We start from the raw sequence: 16,598 nt of genomic DNA, 5'->3' as shown, positions 1-16,598 counted from the left end.
CCCCCCCCCCCCCCCCCCCCCCCTTTTGTTATGTATCCCACCTCCCCCTCCTAGAGCCTCTACATTTTCTCTGAAGGTTAACACTTCAAAGAAGGTCACGATTTTTGCGTGGTAGGCTCTTCATGGAAAAGTTCACTTTGTATTGTATCTAGAAGCACTCTTCCTACAGTACTTGTAGTTGGGTTATGCTCTTCTAACTCTATGGCATGGTGAAATTATTGGGTTCCTCTTTAAAAACGATTTCCTTTGACTTCCTCAAACTCCTTTATGAGAATATATTTTTAAAAAGTACATTTGGCGGATTAGCTTGACATTTTGGATGTGACAAAACTTTTGCTGCACTATCTTCTAAGTTCCGTTGGCCTTAAATTAAGAAAGGTGTGGTAATTGTTAAATGTTGTTTTGTTCGTCAAACTTCCAAAGGTTCTAGCCTAAACCTAGGAATTTACGCTCCTTTACTGATTCCTAATTTTATTTGAGAGGATTTTTTTGTTCTTGATTTACCTAGAACTCAATGAGGCTTTGGTTTTCTGTTAGTCTATTGATTGTTTTAGTAGAATGGCTCATTTCATTGTTTGTAAAAAGATTAATGATGCCTTTAAGTCCATTGTCCCGGATAGAGATGTAAAGTTCATGAGTCATTTTTTGCGTTCTCTTTAGAAAAAAATTGGCACAGATTCTTGTAGTATGACTAGCCATCCACAAACAGATGGTCAAACTGAAGTCACTAGTCATACTCTTGGTAACCTTCTACGTTTCCTAAGGGATGAAAAGACGAAACAATGAGATCTTTCTCTTGCTCAAGCAGAATTTGCTTTCAGGCATATGGTCAATTGTTCAACAGGGAAGTCTCCATTTGATATAGGATATACTCATCTTTCTCATTTAACAATTGGGAAGGTCTTCTGGGAGAATTGATACATCACCACTTACCTAGGTTACCCTTGTACACTTTTGTGTGTGTGTGTGAATATATATATCTTTAGTGAATGGAATGGACTAATTCTTATTCTCTCAAACCTTTAGTGTTTATAGTGTCGTCCTGCAGCAGAGGGTCTGGATCAAATTTAAGGGATTGTTAGTTTTCTTTAGTCACTTGGGAGTGTTGTTGGACATCCTTTGGAATTTGTTGGGGAGTAATGGAGGTGATTGTTTTCTGATTGATAAGATTCTCATGATTCCTCCCTTCTGGGATAAAATCAAAATTATTTGTTGGACTTGTGTGTTTGCTATGTATTGGGGGTTATGACTCAAGAGGAATAGTAGGATTTCAGGGGTGTGGAGCGGTTTGCGAGTGAGTTTTGGGGTATTGTTAGACTTAATACTTCATTGTGGGTGATAATGTATTTGCTTCTTTGTAATTGTTGGTTAGGTCTTATTGTTTTGGATTGGTGTTTGTTTCTTAGTTAGTGTTGTGGCTCTCGTTGTGCAGCTAGTGTATTTTTGTATGTTCTTGTATATTCTTTTCTGACGGAGGCTTTTAAAGAAATTAAAAAAAGAATTGAATCCTATAGGCTATAGTTAACAATAATAGTTTATACTTGAATACTTCCATTATTTTTTATGAAAGTAAGATAATATTTATGATAAATTAAAATGATATCAACCAAACCGAGTTTATTTTTACTTAGACTTAAACATTGCAGATAGTTGGAGCACTGTGGTACTTATTAGCTGTGGAACGCAATGACACATGTTGGCAGAAGTATTGTAGTGCCCCTTGCAGGAAAAATTTCTTATATTGCGGTAACCAAGACATGGAGGGCTATTCGACTTGGAACCAGACAGGTGTGGATGCCCTAATGTCGAGATGCAAACCTGCTGATGATAATGATTCGTTTGATTTTGGAATCTTTAAACAGGCTTTGTCCTCTGGCATTGCGGCATCCAAGAATTTTGTCGGCAAATATTGTTACTGTCTATGGTGGGGCCTACAAAACTTAAGGTATGTCTTACCCTATTTAAACAAGCTAGTGGACTGGATCTGCCATGGATCTCTGGGAAATTTGTACTACATATGCATGTACTTCCTGTTTTCACCCTCATAGTCATATCCTTGTTCACGTAGAAAAAAAATTGTGCATCGTTTACCTAGGTTGGTGAACAAAGCCTTACATACATCTAGTGAGCCTACATCTTTTCTTGCTTTAACTTGGAGTGAACTATCTTCTCCTTTTTGTAACTATAGCTCATCAACCCTCTTGATCCATTGGAGGTGTTTTTTTGTAATTATTCTCATGTAGGACGTTTTTTTTTATAATCTATTTAGAAAATGATTAATTTTCCGATAAAGAAATCTCATCGAAATGTTAAATCTGCAAGAAAATAGGGTAATACATGCCTTAAGTTTTGTAGGCGTCAGTTCAAGGATTTATATCATCTTTTATGGGGTTGCTTGTTTGTCCAATCCTTTTGGGTCGGTTAGTAGAATTCTTTTAATTTATGTTTGGTTTGGAATGAGGATTATTTTGTGTTGATTGGGGAGGTTCTCTTGGACTCGTTTTGTGAGGTGGGGGCGGGGCTGGTTGACTTGAGAGGAGTAGTAGAATCTTTAGAGAGATGAGTGGTTTTGTGACGTGTTTTGGGAGTTGGTGAGGTTTAATGCCTCGTTGTGGGTGTAACGGCCGAAGCCCACCGCTAGCAGATATTGTCTTCTTTGGGCTTTCCCTTTCGGGCTTCCCTTCAAAGTTTTTAAAACGCATCTACTAGGGAGAGGTTTCTACACCCTTATAAAGGGTGTTTCGTTCTCCTCCCCAATCGATGTGGGATCTCACAGTGGGTGTTTGTCACTAGGCCTTTTTGTAATTATAATTTGGCTTGATTTTGTTGGATTGGACTCCCTTCATGTAATTTTTGGAATGTTCTTTTGTGGGACCTTTTTTTTTTTTTTTTTTTCCCAATAAAAACGTGGTTTCTACATTAAAAAGAAAAAAGAAAAAAAAAATGCTAGAAAATGCACATTGTAGTTCATACGATTCATAACTATACCTTTGATTATCTCTTTCCACTGGACCAAGGTCGAAAATGATGCAGTAAATTGCATGAAAATGATGATTACACTTGAAGGTGCACAGCCTTACGTGCCCAAGTTTTTGACATCAATCCTTTTTATTTTTATTTAATTTCTTGGCAGTACGCTTGGGCAGGGGCTTCAAACAAGCACGTATCCGGCTGAAGTGATCTTTTCTATAGCATTGGCTGTACTTGGTCTCATCCTCTTTGCACTTCTTATTGGCAACATGCAGGTAACACCATACTTCGAATTAAATAACTTCTGGGTTTGTGGTTCAAATTTTTATTTTCTTTTCCTAGATTATGTTATTGTTGAGAGCTTTGTATAATAAAGATTTGAGTAACATTGGCTTGTGATGTCCATCTAATGCTTGGGACGGTCATTCATAGATCGAACGTGTAGATTATTCTACTGAATCTAAAACTAAATTGGGTAGAATAATCGGAAAGTGCTTACGAACTGAGCAACTCAAGACTACAGAATGTGGCTCAAAAAGTAGGATTAAAGCCCAAACATCCGAAGTTTATCGAGGAGTTTTCGACTTTCTAGTTCCAGAATAACTTGCTGCCAAGAATATTGCTTCATTCTATCTATTTGATGTTGTTTGCTAGGTCGATTATTGAGTTGCAATTTTTGAACATTTTGAATCATTTTCATCTTCACTGAACTCTCATTAAACTTTACCTCCATGGCTGGCACTTCAAACTATAATGATCTGTTCATTCTCACATGGTCGTTTAATTAGTTTAGTTGCGAACTTTACTTTGTGGTTACTGTTTATATTTTGTGAGCTAATGCAATATTATGGCTTCTGTTAATATTTTGTGAGCCGATGCAACTCGACCTAACCTTTTGTGCGGTTTGGCCGAAATGGAAATAGGATTTTTTACGATATGGCTAGGTATGTGGAAGAATCTGTGAAGTTTGTCTTTTCTATTATTTAGATGGAGTTCCTTGTCTGTGTCATTTTTAATTTAAGACGATTGCGGATCTTTGTATTAACCTCAATTTGCAAATTATGGGGGACGTATTGACTTCCTTCGACATGTCGATTTAGCCTTGTCATGTAGACGTTAGAAAACTGATGTTATGTTATTATGACAGACTTATCTTCAATCTCTAACCATAAGGCTTGAGGAAATGAGGGTGAAAAAGCGTGATTCGGAGCAATGGATGCATCATCGTTTGCTGCCACAGGAACTTCGAGAGAGAGTCAGGCGATATGATCAGTACAAGTGGTTGGAGACCCGCGGAGTCGACGAACAGAGTTTGGTTCAAACTCTCCCTAAGGATCTTAGGAGAGATATTAAGCGACATCTTTGTCTCGCTTTAGTAAGAAGGGTAAGGTTATTGCTTTGCATCGTTACCTTTTATCGTTCCAATGCAACAACATGAATAAGAGGCTTTAAACTTCTGACCTCATGTTTTATGATACCTGCTTAAATCAATTGAGCTAAACTCAAGTTGACAAATGGACGGAACTGATTTTCTTTTGAAAATTCCATATGTATAGTATGTTGATTCATGATCCTAGGATTTTTTTTGTTTACATTTTCATATTCGCTGATGATTTTCAGGTTCCTCTGTTTGAAAGCATGGATGAGAGGCTGCTTGATGCTATTTGTGAGCGGCTAAAACCGTGTTTGTTTACAGAGTACACTTACATAGTCCGTGAGGGTGATCCAGTCGATGAGATGCTTTTCATTATACGTGGTCGGCTCGAGAGTGTGACTACCGATGGTGGGCGGAGCGGATTTTTCAATCGTACCTTTCTGAAAGAAGGTGATTTTTGTGGTGAAGAGCTTTTGACTTGGGCTCTTGACCCGAAATCTGGTTCGAATCTTCCATCTTCGACAAGGACGGTAAAGGCTATTACAGAGGTTGAGGCTTTCGCGCTTGTTGCTGAAGAGTTGAAATTCGTAGCCAGTCAGTTCAGGCGCCTTCACAGTAGACAGGTGCAACATACCTTTCGATTCTACTCGCAGCAATGGAGGACCTGGGCTGCTTGCTTCATCCAAGCAGCATGGCGCCGATACTCCAAGAGAAAGACTATGGAACTTCGTCAAAAGGAAGAAGTTGCAGCGGAGGAATCCAAGACATCTCAAACGACGACCACAAGCGGAGGAGGCTCTTACAGTATTCGTGCAACTTTCCTAGCTTCTAAATTTGCTGCCAATGCTCTCCGAGGCGTTCAGCGATATCGCAACGCAAAGAGCGCTCAGGAGTTGATAAAATTGCAGAAGCCTCCCGAGCCCGATTTTAGCGCAGATGATGCCGATTGATGTGTTATGTATTGTGACAAAAAAAACTGAATGCATTACAATATGACTCATGTTTGATGAGATGAGCTAAACTAGTGTAAAAATAGATGTGTTTGTAGTTTGCAACTTGTAAAAAAAGAAGAAAAATGTTCTTGAAATCATTGCTGAATATGTTGTGTTGTTTACATTCTTTCAAAGGGTCAAAATATAGTGTTACAATAATATAGTTTAGCCCTTTTAATATTTTTCAAGTTCTTATTAAAAGATTCCAAAGTATGTATTATCTTAGGTTAATTGTAAAATAATGTGTTTTTTCGAATTACTACCCGATTTCAATGAATCAATTTAGATCCTTCAAGAGTGATTCATAATTATTAGAGCGTGATTTTTTTAAATAAGAAGAAGATAATAAAAAATCACTTATACTAATGAAATTTGTAATGGTCCATATTCACCGAGAGCAGATATTGTCTCTTTGGACTTTCATTTTTAGCTTGTTTTAAGATTTAAAAACGCGTTTGTTAGGAAGAGGTTTTCACACCCTTATAAATGGTGTTTCGTTCTCCTCTCCAACCTTCATTTTAAGGTTTTAAAACGTGTTTACTAGAAAGAGGTTTTCACACCCTTATAAATGGTATTTCGTTCTTCTTCCCAACCGACGTGGGATCTCACAATTCACTCTCCTTCGAGGTCCCATGTTCGTTCTCCTCCCCAATCGAGGTGGGATCTCACAATCCATCCTTCTTCGAGGTCCCGTATCCTCACTGACACTCGTCCTCTTCCCTAATCGATGTGGGACCCGATTCCACCTCTTTCGGGGTCCAGCGTCCTTGTTGGCACACCGTCTCCTCATATCCTATTTATTTGACTTCAACCTTTTTCTTGTTCCTTTCATATCAAAGCACTTATTCCTAAGAGAAAGATTTTGGAGGATTGCCTTGTGGTCCATGTCCTTGTAGTGTTCCTCTCCGCTCTCGTTTCTCGTCTCTCTTCTTCATCATTTTCTCCTCTCGAAAAATTATTTGAGAATGTTGCAACAAAATTAGTTGATGGTTCAATATTGAAAACAGGGTAGGACAGGAACGGGTTTAGGGTTTAAGGTTTAGTTAATTGGTAGAAATCTCTCTACCGCGTGCTCAAGTGGGTCCCTTGGAACCACGTTTTATTTACCTCTTATTCTTTTTCAATTTCTCATCTCTCTTTTGGTTTCTGTATACCGATTGCATTATTTCTAAAATTAGCTTTTATCCTTTTTATTTCTCCGTTTATAATTATTTACTGAATCAAATAAATTACAAAGGATATGGAAAAAATAATAAATGGATAAAAGATATTTGTCTATAACAAAAGAGTAAACATGATACCTATGTTCAGCCGTAATGGAAATATTTGCTTGTAATAAATTGTCAAATATGACACCTATAATAAACTATAGTAGAAGACTAAATATCCTCAATATATTTGTTTATAATAAAGGGTGAAATATGATACATATGGTCAACCATATATTTGTCTATAAGAAGAAGTCAAATATTGGCAAATATATGGTTGCCTACAGTTCAAATGCATGGTAAAGATGTGGTTTCAAGAAATTTGAAATGGGAAGGAGGAAATAGGTAGGGTTTGGGAGCTAGGACAGTAGGAAAATGAGTTTCATCAAATTGAGCATGGCGTGTCATGTATAGCTTAGTGGTGGTGGTATCCAGATGAAACCCTTTATGAGAGGGACTATAACCTAAGAAAATGTAAGGAATGGTGCGGGAGAAAGTTTGTTCGGAATATAATCAAGCAAGCAAGGATAAATACAACTAAAGAGATGAAAATTTTTATAATACGGAGAGTAGTCGTAGAGGAGTCCACACCTCCATTAGTTTAAAAAACCTTGATACGAGCAGAATTTTAAATTTTAATTTTGAAGGGTAAAGCCTAGTGAATCGGGAATAATCATCAATAAAAATAACATAGTAAAGAAAATCCGAATTGAAGTTGAATAAGATCTAACACATGGGACTACGTACGTACATTGCGGGAATAAGGTAATCGATGACTTTTCACAAACTGACAGGTACTACGTAATGATGAAGAAGACAAATGTAAGAAAAAGGTGACCTTTTTATTTTTTTTAAAAAAAAAAAAATAGCAGAATGATTCACATCATCCAGACTAGCATGCCATAAATCATATGAAACACAAAAAGATTTGTTTCTAAAGACAAAAATGAAAGCAAAGTTGACATGCTCCGACACATATAGCCCTCAATCCTTTTTAGCGGTTGCCACCACCCTTCCTATTTGACGATTCTGGATAGTAAGAAAATTATTAGTAAAGGTAACGGAGAGAAAAATCAAACGTTAATTTACTAATTGAAAGAAGAATTTTAGTGAGATGAGGGATAACTGAGACATCTAATAAGTGAATATTTGGAACAGGAGAAAGAGTACGAGTATGGGTAATGGGTAGGGATGCATCATTTCCTACAATCACAGAGTTCTTACATGTGTAATTTTTTTACTGATCCAAAATAGATGGATCGGTAGTCATATGGGCTGAAGCTTCAGTGTCCAAAAACCAATGAGCAGCCTCGGGTCCAGCAATAGAACAGGAAGTGTTGAAGGCTATTGCAATGTAAGCATGAGAAAAATCAGGCCGAACGTATCGTTGGTTGCAGCAGCGGTCAGCATAATGGCCCTCCATGCGACATATTTGGCAGCGAGGTGGTCGACGACCCTGGACAGAGTGGGTTCATCCTCGATTGAAAGAGTTGTTATGTGAATGAGAACGATCTCGTTGGTGGCTAAAGGAAGCAGTGTGACTTCCATGGGTGCGATCACGATTAGTGGTTGTGAATGTCGTAGGAGTTGAGTCAGAAGACTTAAGGGAGCGCTGAAACAACTCAAAACATGGGAGATGGGTGAGAGGCATCTAAGTGGTAGAAAAAGTTGAAAAATCGGTTCTGAGTCCATGAAGAAACTAATGCACTTTATCAATGTTCTCACGGGTTTGCCAATGGCATGAAGTTGGTCATAAATTGTTTTGAAGGTATGAGCATACTCACCAGCAAGTTTGGTGTCGCGTTTCATTAGTTGCAAGTCATTCTTGAATATCAATTCACTAGCTTTCGAATGATGGCTGAACGTAGTCTCCAACGTGAGCCAAACATCACGTGCAGTAGAGAGACCAACGACGACAACAATGGCTTCCTCGATGAGAGAGAAGAGCAGGAGACAAAGAAGTCGTTGATCAGCTGCTTTCCACATCAAATATTTGGTGTTGAGTGTTGAGGAGGTTTCTGGTTCAAAGCGAGATGGTGAAACAATAGTTCCATCAACATAACCCAGCATGTCTTGACTCTCAAGAAGAGGGAGAAGTTAGACTTTTTCAAAAAAGATAATTGGAGGAAAAAAGTTTGATGGTGATCATATGGATTAGAGTGCTGAAAGGAAGAAGATGAGAAGATAATTCGGAAGACCATTTATAATAATCTATAAAATCAAATAAATTACAAGTAATAAATAGATACGAGATATTTATCTATAATAAAAAGTCAAATATGATACTTACGTGAGTCAATAGAATAGAAGACAAATATTTATATTTTCCCATTTATAAAATTAAATATTTTCAGTATATTTATTTATAACAAATATTCCAATATAATTCCTCATAATTACTTTCTATTTAATATTTATTAATGGACCCAATAATATATATATATTATATTTCTTTTTAAATTTAACTAATATTTTATTGAGGGTTGCAGTCAATCACTCCAATTATTAGTCGTTAAACTAATGTTTAATTGAACTTCACATGACTCGAGAGAAGGAAATTTCAATTTAGTGTGTTATTTAAGTGGTGATTTTCTTTGCCCACTATTACCTTCTTACATAATATAATAACATAATATAAGACTTATCTTTTAAAACCGTGACATGACCTTAAGCTCTTTACAGTTTCAGGCATGACAGGCATGATTAATGTAAAGTACTTCTCCACACACGACGTGTGCAAATGAACCAACCAGGCGAGCTCATATGCATACTCCCTCAACCTGACTTAGTCGGACCAAATGCATTACACGTCACCAAATGCTACAGAAAAAGAAAAGCCCGCATGATATCGCAGCAAACATAAATATTGAAGATATGCGTTCATACTAGCATAGGAGGAGTATCCCGCTGCACATGACATACATACATGCACGAGGTTCCATGATCCAATATTTACTTTCATTGTAGTCCCTAAATATGTCAACACACCCACCCACCCTCCCTACAAAGAGGATAGTAAATCCTGATTTGCATAACTAATCTCCCCTTATTCACCACTGAAAAGCCTTGTAAAAGTTCATCTTAACCCAAGACCAGAGAGAGAGGACTACTCAGTAAAAAAAGAAAGTAAACTTTCGGATACTAGCTTGTATATCATATGAAACATTCACCAACTCAGCTAAGAAACGATGAACAAGCCTCGAACCAGTAAAAAAAACATAAATAAAACCACAAATGCTGCTCATAACCTTTTTATTCAGCTTCATCTCACAGTGCTGCCAACCCATGAAAACTACAAGAATCCACAGTAGAGCACCGTTGAGATTCGACCAATCGACCTTTGCTGCTTAAGAAGCATTCTTGAGAACCCACTCGACTAGCGTGGCGACACCGAACCCTGTTGCTGTGCGCTTCTTGTCACTGAAGACGGGGCCAGCAACGTCAATGTGCATCCATTGGACCTTCTCATCAACAAACTACAGAAAATATATTTTCAAATGTAAGTCTTCTAAACCATAGAACAGTTCATAGGGAGTCAGAAGCAAGCGGAGTCAAACTACTATTAGAGGATAATCTCATCTGCAGAGACATAGCAGGTTTCCTAAAGCTAGATGAGACATTATTTGGTTTGTATAAACATAAACGATCGATGAAAGCACGAAGAAAATGAAATTTACCTGTTTTAGAAACAGAGCAGCTGTAATGGCACCACCTGGGCGACCACCGGTATTGAGCATGTCGGCCACACTTGACTTCATTGATTCCCAATAACTGTCCTCCAATGGCATTCTCCAAAGCTTCTCACCACTGGCTTCTGAAGCAGCCAATACCTCTTTTGCCAGGTCATCACTGGGTGTAAAGATACCTGGAAACAAAAGGGAATTCCATATCGTCGATAAACATTTTATTTCACACGAACCGAGTGATTACTACTAACATCATTGACTAAACAACAACCATCCTTCTGAAGTGAATAAATTTTATCAAAGGTAGTAATATTGCATCTTAAATCAAACCAATGAGAATAGTGTTTCAGCGTATTACTCATATTAGATATCATACAAGCCTGTTGATCCTTGTGTAATTGAAATAAGTTCCTATTTCAACCTGGGGAGGGGGGCTGCCACTTGACCCGTTCAGTTTGAATATATCCATGTTTGTCAGAGCTAGCTTGTTTGCACCCCACAACTATTGGGGGGGTACTTGACCCGTTCAATTCGACAATTTGACTCCTTATTTTCTATATCTTAGTAACCAAATGTAGTAGGGTTAGATGGTTGTCTTCTAAGAATAATTGACCCGTTCAGTTCGACAGTTTGACTCCTTATTTCTATATCCATGTTTGTCCGAGCTAGCTTGTGTGCACTTCACAACTATTTTCAGAAGACAACCATTTGACCCTACTACATTTAGTTGTCTAGATATACACATAGGATATAAACTCCTATGTTGGTCGTCAACATGGCTTTCAAGCGTGGACCCATTCCCTTTAAGCTCTTTATTATTTATGTGGCTCTTACCGACCACTAAGTCAACCATGGTGATTTCTATAGCCTCAAATTTTAAAGCCAAGTTTTCGAGGGGGGAGAAAAAAACAAAAAGATTTGACTCCTTTTTCTCCCAATCTTTGGCACAAATATTAACAACTCATGAGAAAACTAATGTCATATTCTTGTCAACTATATAGCATAAGATGCCCGAAGATCATCATACCTGCAATCGATGGACCGAGCGCAACTATACAGGCACCAGTTAAAGTAGCCAAGTCGATTACCTGCAAATCAATTTAATGTTCCATTAGAAGAGAACCCAATTTCCGAAACAATTAGTAATCACACAATTTATTAACATATATAATCAAAATTTAATGTATTAACATATATACCTTGTCAACACCCTGCTTACAAGTATATACCAAAGCATCGGCAAGAGTAAGTCTACCTTCAGCATCAGTGTTATTAACCTGAACATTGACCAAAATAGAGGTCAATAAACTGATGTACGGAGGACTAGCCCACTTCCCATTACTCAACAAAGGCTTTCCATTGTCCCAGAGAAAGGGAGGATAAATTTTGACATCACAAGGCAGGTATCCAGAAAAGGTACAAAAAAACATCGGTATTCGAAAGCAAGCAGATCCATTACCTATATTTTCCACCTAAATTGAATTGTCATTGGCGTTTATTCTAAACGAGCCCCGGAATAAATAATGGAATAATAAACCAATGACGACTATAATAGGAAAAAATTGGCTGCTTAAGACTGGAATTTCTCTAACGCTTAACAGGGTGCTATAAAAAAATACTAAATAAAATGGCCGTCCAGAGCCTGAACCTATTCTCATCAGCTGAACTTCCCTCGTCTCGTTTCCATGCTGCCCCGACTCCAAACTTGATATTTGTTAACTAAGCGGGACATTCCCAAAGAATCGATACCATTACAATCAAACTTTCAAGACTTTCTTATTCATCCCCACAGAATCGATATAGCAGTGAAGTTCGGCTCAGCCACAGTCTATGTCATCTAAATGACAAAAATTTTGGTCTAAACTCGATGCAAACGGAAATGATCACAATGCTTATAGCCCAAAGATCATTTTCATGAGTCAATCAGACAAATAAGATATACCTCAATTGTCTTTCCGTTCGAAGCTGTGATAATATCTCCAGGTCTCATGCCAGTTCCACTAATCATGTTCTCACAGGCAGCAATAACGAAATGAACCTGTTTCAAAACAAGAAAAATAGGAAAACAAGCTCATAAAACTTATTAGCACGATTAATATTTTATCGACATTAAGGGCATGAAAAGTTCAAATGTTTTACCTCCACTCCAAGAGGCTTGATTTGGCCAATGGCTTTTGCTGCACCAAGAACTGCGGCTGAACCTCCCATGTCAGTTTTCATTATTTCAATTGAACATCCAGGTCCCGTTTTAATGTTATAGCCACCACTAATACAAAGAAAAAAAAACAAATTGTTACCCAACCATCCGTGTCGACTAAGATCATAAATAAAACCTTATATTAACTTTAGATTGTTTGGATCAAAGTTAAAAACACATTCATTTCTTATTTCATTCAGCGTTTACTAAGGAAAGTTGGCATCCGGGCAGATGTATAAGCACCTGTCGAAGGTTAATCCTTTCCCTACCAAACCCAATTTGGTCGATACTGGTCCAGTGGGAGGTTTGTAACACAAGTGGATAAAATGAGGGGGATTTGCGGAGGCTGCAGCAACGCCAAGATAGGAGCCCATATTCAATTCTTTGCATTGCTCTTCATTTAAAATGGTAGCAGAAAGAACATCGCTGTAGGTTGATGCAATCTTTGTAGCCTCTGCTGCCAGTGCACCTAATTGTGGATGTAATTACAAAGTTAGTATCATACATGGCATCAATCATGAAATAAACGCTATGACATGTTATATCAATTTGAAAATCAAACACTTGCCTTAGGAGATAGATACAAAAATCTAAGAAATTGTATTTCATGCGAACGGAAAATTGAAAAACATGTGATACCAAATGGTCCACCAGTAGCAGGAGAGTAATAGATGGATTCTAAAAGCATAAAACTTAGAAGCGAACCTGGGGTAAGAACATTTGCAGGTGAATTTACGAGTTCTCGTCCTAGAACTATCCCGGAACTGACATCTTGTCCGTATTTCAGCTTTTTATCTACTTCAGGTCCAGATCCAAGACCAATAATTTCCACAGATTTAAGAACAGATTTTTTGGACTCTGATTTGTATCTATTGTCTTCAAATATCCCAAGTATAGTCCCTGTAATCCATTCAAGCAACAGAGAGAATTCAGTGTCGTGTAGGACAACAAACGGTTCACTTATCCATATGCTAAGAACAAACGAGTACCAGATGCAATGGCTGAGGCAATGTTTGGCTTGGATACCGAAGAGTGTTCGTCCGGAGAGGCAAGTGATATAGCAACATCACTTGCTTGAGATGCCTTTGCTGCTACTGCAACAGTCTCACCTAGACTTCGAAAGGCTGCTACATTTGAAGCTGATTTTCCAAGACCAATCAAGCTAACCCGCTTCGTGCCAAGACCCGAAAATCTCAGAACCGTTGATTGGCCCGCCTTTCCGGTGAAATCTTCCTCAGCAGAGGCTTCAGACAACAATCCACCCAAGCGCGAATCCAGCTTGTTCAAAATCGGATTCTTAAACTTGGAGTTTTCATCCTTGGCCACATCTTTCTCCGTCACACCTACTGCAAGCAAATCCCCTTTCCATTCCAAGACATCAATGTCTTTTGCCCCAAAAGATACCTTTGAGACATTTTTACAAACAGTTAACGAGCAATCAGTACTTCACGACAAACAAGGACGACCCAAAGCCTCTAAGAAACAAAATTCAAGAAAACACAACACCATAATCGTTCAGAATGCTAGAAAATCCACATCGTTTTCAACAATTACAACCGATCAAACGAAAATCATAACAAAAAGCTACGTATAACGCAAAAGAGCAGACAAGATCGAAGCAAGTCCATCATGTAGACTCGATCCTCAAAATTCACACTCCAAAAGTATCAACACAGTCACAATCGAATCAATCTCGGAAACCCACAAACAAAAGGCAACGATACAATTCCAAAACTTCAATCCAAGAAAACCCAATAAAACAAAAGCCACAATAAGTCAAAAAAATGGAAAATTAAGAACAGAGACTAATAGGTAGTTCAATTTCATTGTCGAACTCACCTGGGGGGCTTCATTTGGAGTAGGATTCGTGAGGCCAAGATTGGCCTGAGCCAGTGAGTGAGCCATGAACTTCCCTCTACGAGAACGGAAGGGAACAAAAGCAAAAGAACCCCGAAGAGAAGCAGCAGCAGAAGAAGAAGAAGAAGAAGGGCGATAAAAATGGGTTAATTTCGTAAGAAACAATGAAGAAGATCGAAAGGAATAGGATGCAGAAGAAGAAGAATAAGAAAAGTAGGCTGTGCCCAATGATCCAACAATGGCGGCCATTTTTGGGAGTGAGAATCCACTTATTTATAGCGAAATCATCGACTTGGCAGAGATGATCCTAATTTGTAAGATGGGTTGGGTCTGTGGTTGCTGCCACTATCGCCATTGTTTGTCTGAACCAATGAGATGGGCTAAGGCTCGCTGCTCTTGCCTCTCCCTATTTTGTATTTTTATAGATTCTTAATTTCCACCATTTTTCTCACAAATATCTATTTTTTAAAAAATATATATAATACTTTTTTCAAAAAAAATTTAAATTATTTTTCTATATTAGTTTATTATGGCAAGAAAATCCCTAATATAAACATACTTCCAAAATTTATAAAATAAATATTATAAATATTAAAGTTTTTTAGAAAATTAACAATAGCCACAAATTTATAGGAAAATACAAAGATTAAAGAATTTTTAGAAAATAGCAAATTCAGGTGGGTTGTGAGTGTTCGCTAAGTTTAGGGTATGGCTCTAATATCATGTTAGATGAACACGACTCTCCACAGTGTATGATATTGTCCATTTTGAGCATAAACTTTTTGGGCTTCCCACAAAGTCTCATGCTAATAGAGATAATATTTCTTGATTATAAACCCATGATCATTCCTTAAATTAGTCGATGTGGGACTTTCATTCAACCATGTTTATCAGACATGCAAAGCTAAATGAACTAAAAGATTAAAATTATATAAAATATTTATATAATTTGGAGTAACTTTATGCTTTTAAATTTTGATTATTTTTAAAAAAAATTAAAAACTCTAAAAGTTTATACATTTAAGTTAATAGATAATTATTTAAAAGAATAAAAAATATTTGGGAAAAAATTGAAATATTTTAAAAACCAAAGGACTCAATTGAAAAAAAAGAAAATATCTAAAAACAAAGAAAAAGAATAATTTTCATTAAAATTATTATTCGGGTGCACGCACCAAGAAAAGAATATTACGACTTTTATTCTATTTTTTTTAATTGATAATTATCTAATATATACCCAAAAAAAAAAAAAAAAATTGTCTATCAAAAAATATATTAAAATACACCGACTGAATTAAAAATTTAGATGGTCAATGTGATGTTCCACGCTCGCTGAGGAGGAGAACAAACCACCATTTAGAAGAATATGGAAACCTTCCACTAGTATACGCGTTTTAAAGTCTTGAGGGAAAGCCCGAAAAGGAAAGCTCAAAGAGAACAATATCTATTAGCAGTGGATCTAGACCGTTACAATCAACTAGTTAAGGTTTTCGATCAAGAGATAGGAGTGATTATATGATCTGAAAATTCGACTAACTCTGTATCCAACCCAAACAATAAAAGTTGGATTGGGTTACGTTTTTTCTTTGGATTGAAGTTTTGAAAAATCGAAAAAATCAAGTCGGTTTGTGGGTTGACATTTTTTTTAAGTAGAATTTTTTTATTCGTAAATAATATTAGTGATGTACTGTGACTAGTGAATATTTTTAATCATTAATGTAACATGTATTGTTGATAAGTATATTTTTTTTAATAATAATAATAAAAAAAAAACAAGTTGACAAACCTAACTCATATGTTGGATTAGGTTGTGAACTATAGGGGTGCTCAGAGTCACCAACCCAACCAATCTGAAATTTTTTGTTGGTCCAAAAAATTTCTCCAACCCGACCTAACCTCCTGACCCATGACCTTCAGATAACAACAACAATATTATGTTTGAGGAGGGAAGAACCGGGTCTGCCAAAAAAAATGTAGCAAAGATTTCGATATTTAAGTTAGCAAGAACGTTAGAAAAAAAAAGTGGCTTCTCTTATTATTTTTTCCTTCTCTTATGGACGTTTCCAAATTTAGTTTCGTAGAGCGTAAGAATACACATCATGAATGAATTACGAAGCATGTATAACGTTGTGTTATAGTTGAAGATGAAAATACTTCGAGAAAATATGTGTAAAGTGACTCGATCACTCACAAACATTACCAACAAGATATACTTTTTTTTTTTCGTGGCTCAATCATAAGGACTTCAGGATTAAACGTGTTTTACTTGGAGCAATATTATGTTAGGTGATCTTTTAGGAATTTTCTTAAGAT

General features: G+C 37.0%; 2 protein-coding genes and 1 long non-coding RNA gene across 4 annotated transcripts in view; 1 reads left to right on the top strand and 2 right to left on the bottom strand.

Annotated features, from left to right (window-relative positions):
* LOC111468554 (probable cyclic nucleotide-gated ion channel 5) overlaps positions 1–5,400 on the top strand; it is a 22,520-nt gene extending 17,120 nt beyond the window's left edge. The window contains exons 5-8 of the mRNA XM_023113801.1: positions 1,647–1,945; positions 3,134–3,245; positions 4,118–4,354; positions 4,591–5,400. Of these exons, the coding sequence (XP_022969569.1) occupies positions 1,647–1,945; positions 3,134–3,245; positions 4,118–4,354; positions 4,591–5,295 (1,353 nt within the window). The 3' untranslated portion in view covers positions 5,296–5,400. The remainder of the gene's footprint in view (positions 1–1,646; positions 1,946–3,133; positions 3,246–4,117; positions 4,355–4,590) is intronic.
* A 2,001-nt stretch (positions 5,401–7,401) lies between these two features.
* On the bottom strand, positions 7,402–8,606 carry LOC111468566. The gene is made up of 2 exons (XR_002714769.1): positions 8,330–8,606; positions 7,402–8,157 (listed from the first exon to the last, which is right to left on the bottom strand). It is a non-coding gene; the product is annotated as an uncharacterized LOC111468566 (long non-coding RNA).
* A 1,053-nt stretch (positions 8,607–9,659) lies between these two features.
* LOC111468558 (leucine aminopeptidase 1-like) lies at positions 9,660–14,662 on the bottom strand. Of its 2 annotated transcripts, XM_023113809.1 has the most exons (11): positions 14,268–14,534; positions 13,418–13,832; positions 13,134–13,328; positions 12,672–12,897; positions 12,371–12,497; positions 12,174–12,269; positions 11,431–11,508; positions 11,259–11,319; positions 10,223–10,410; positions 9,870–10,021; positions 9,660–9,836 (listed from the first exon to the last, which is right to left on the bottom strand). In XM_023113809.1, exons 1-10 carry the CDS (start codon positions 14,532–14,534, stop codon positions 9,893–9,895), a joined length of 1,782 nt encoding a protein of 593 aa, XP_022969577.1. In that variant the 3' UTR covers positions 9,660–9,836; positions 9,870–9,892. The 2 variants fall into 2 exon arrangements, with proteins under 2 accessions (XP_022969577.1, XP_022969578.1); XM_023113810.1 differs by having other exon boundaries at positions 9,660–10,021; positions 14,268–14,662.
* Between the last annotated feature and the right edge of the window lie 1,936 nt (positions 14,663–16,598).

This window comes from Cucurbita maxima, unplaced genomic scaffold, assembly GCF_002738345.1.
Source record: "Cucurbita maxima cultivar Rimu unplaced genomic scaffold, Cmax_1.0 Cma_Scf00037, whole genome shotgun sequence".
NCBI classification, from domain to species: Eukaryota; Viridiplantae; Streptophyta; class Magnoliopsida; order Cucurbitales; family Cucurbitaceae; genus Cucurbita; species Cucurbita maxima.
Note: the sequence above shows the minus strand (reverse complement) of the source record. Positions and strands in the feature narration are given on the sequence as shown.

Coding starts and splice junctions, on each gene's coding strand:
- LOC111468558 (XM_023113810.1), bottom strand. CDS start 14,534: ATGGCCGCCATTGTTGGATCATTGGGCACAGCCTACTTTTCTTATTCT. Junction 12,498..12,671: donor AAAGGATTAACCTTCGACAG/GTGCTTATACAT, acceptor TCTTTGTATTAG/TGGTGGCTATAACATTAAAA. Junction 12,270..12,370: donor TCAAGCCTCTTGGAGTGGAG/GTAAAACATTTG, acceptor GTTTTGAAACAG/GTTCATTTCGTTATTGCTGC.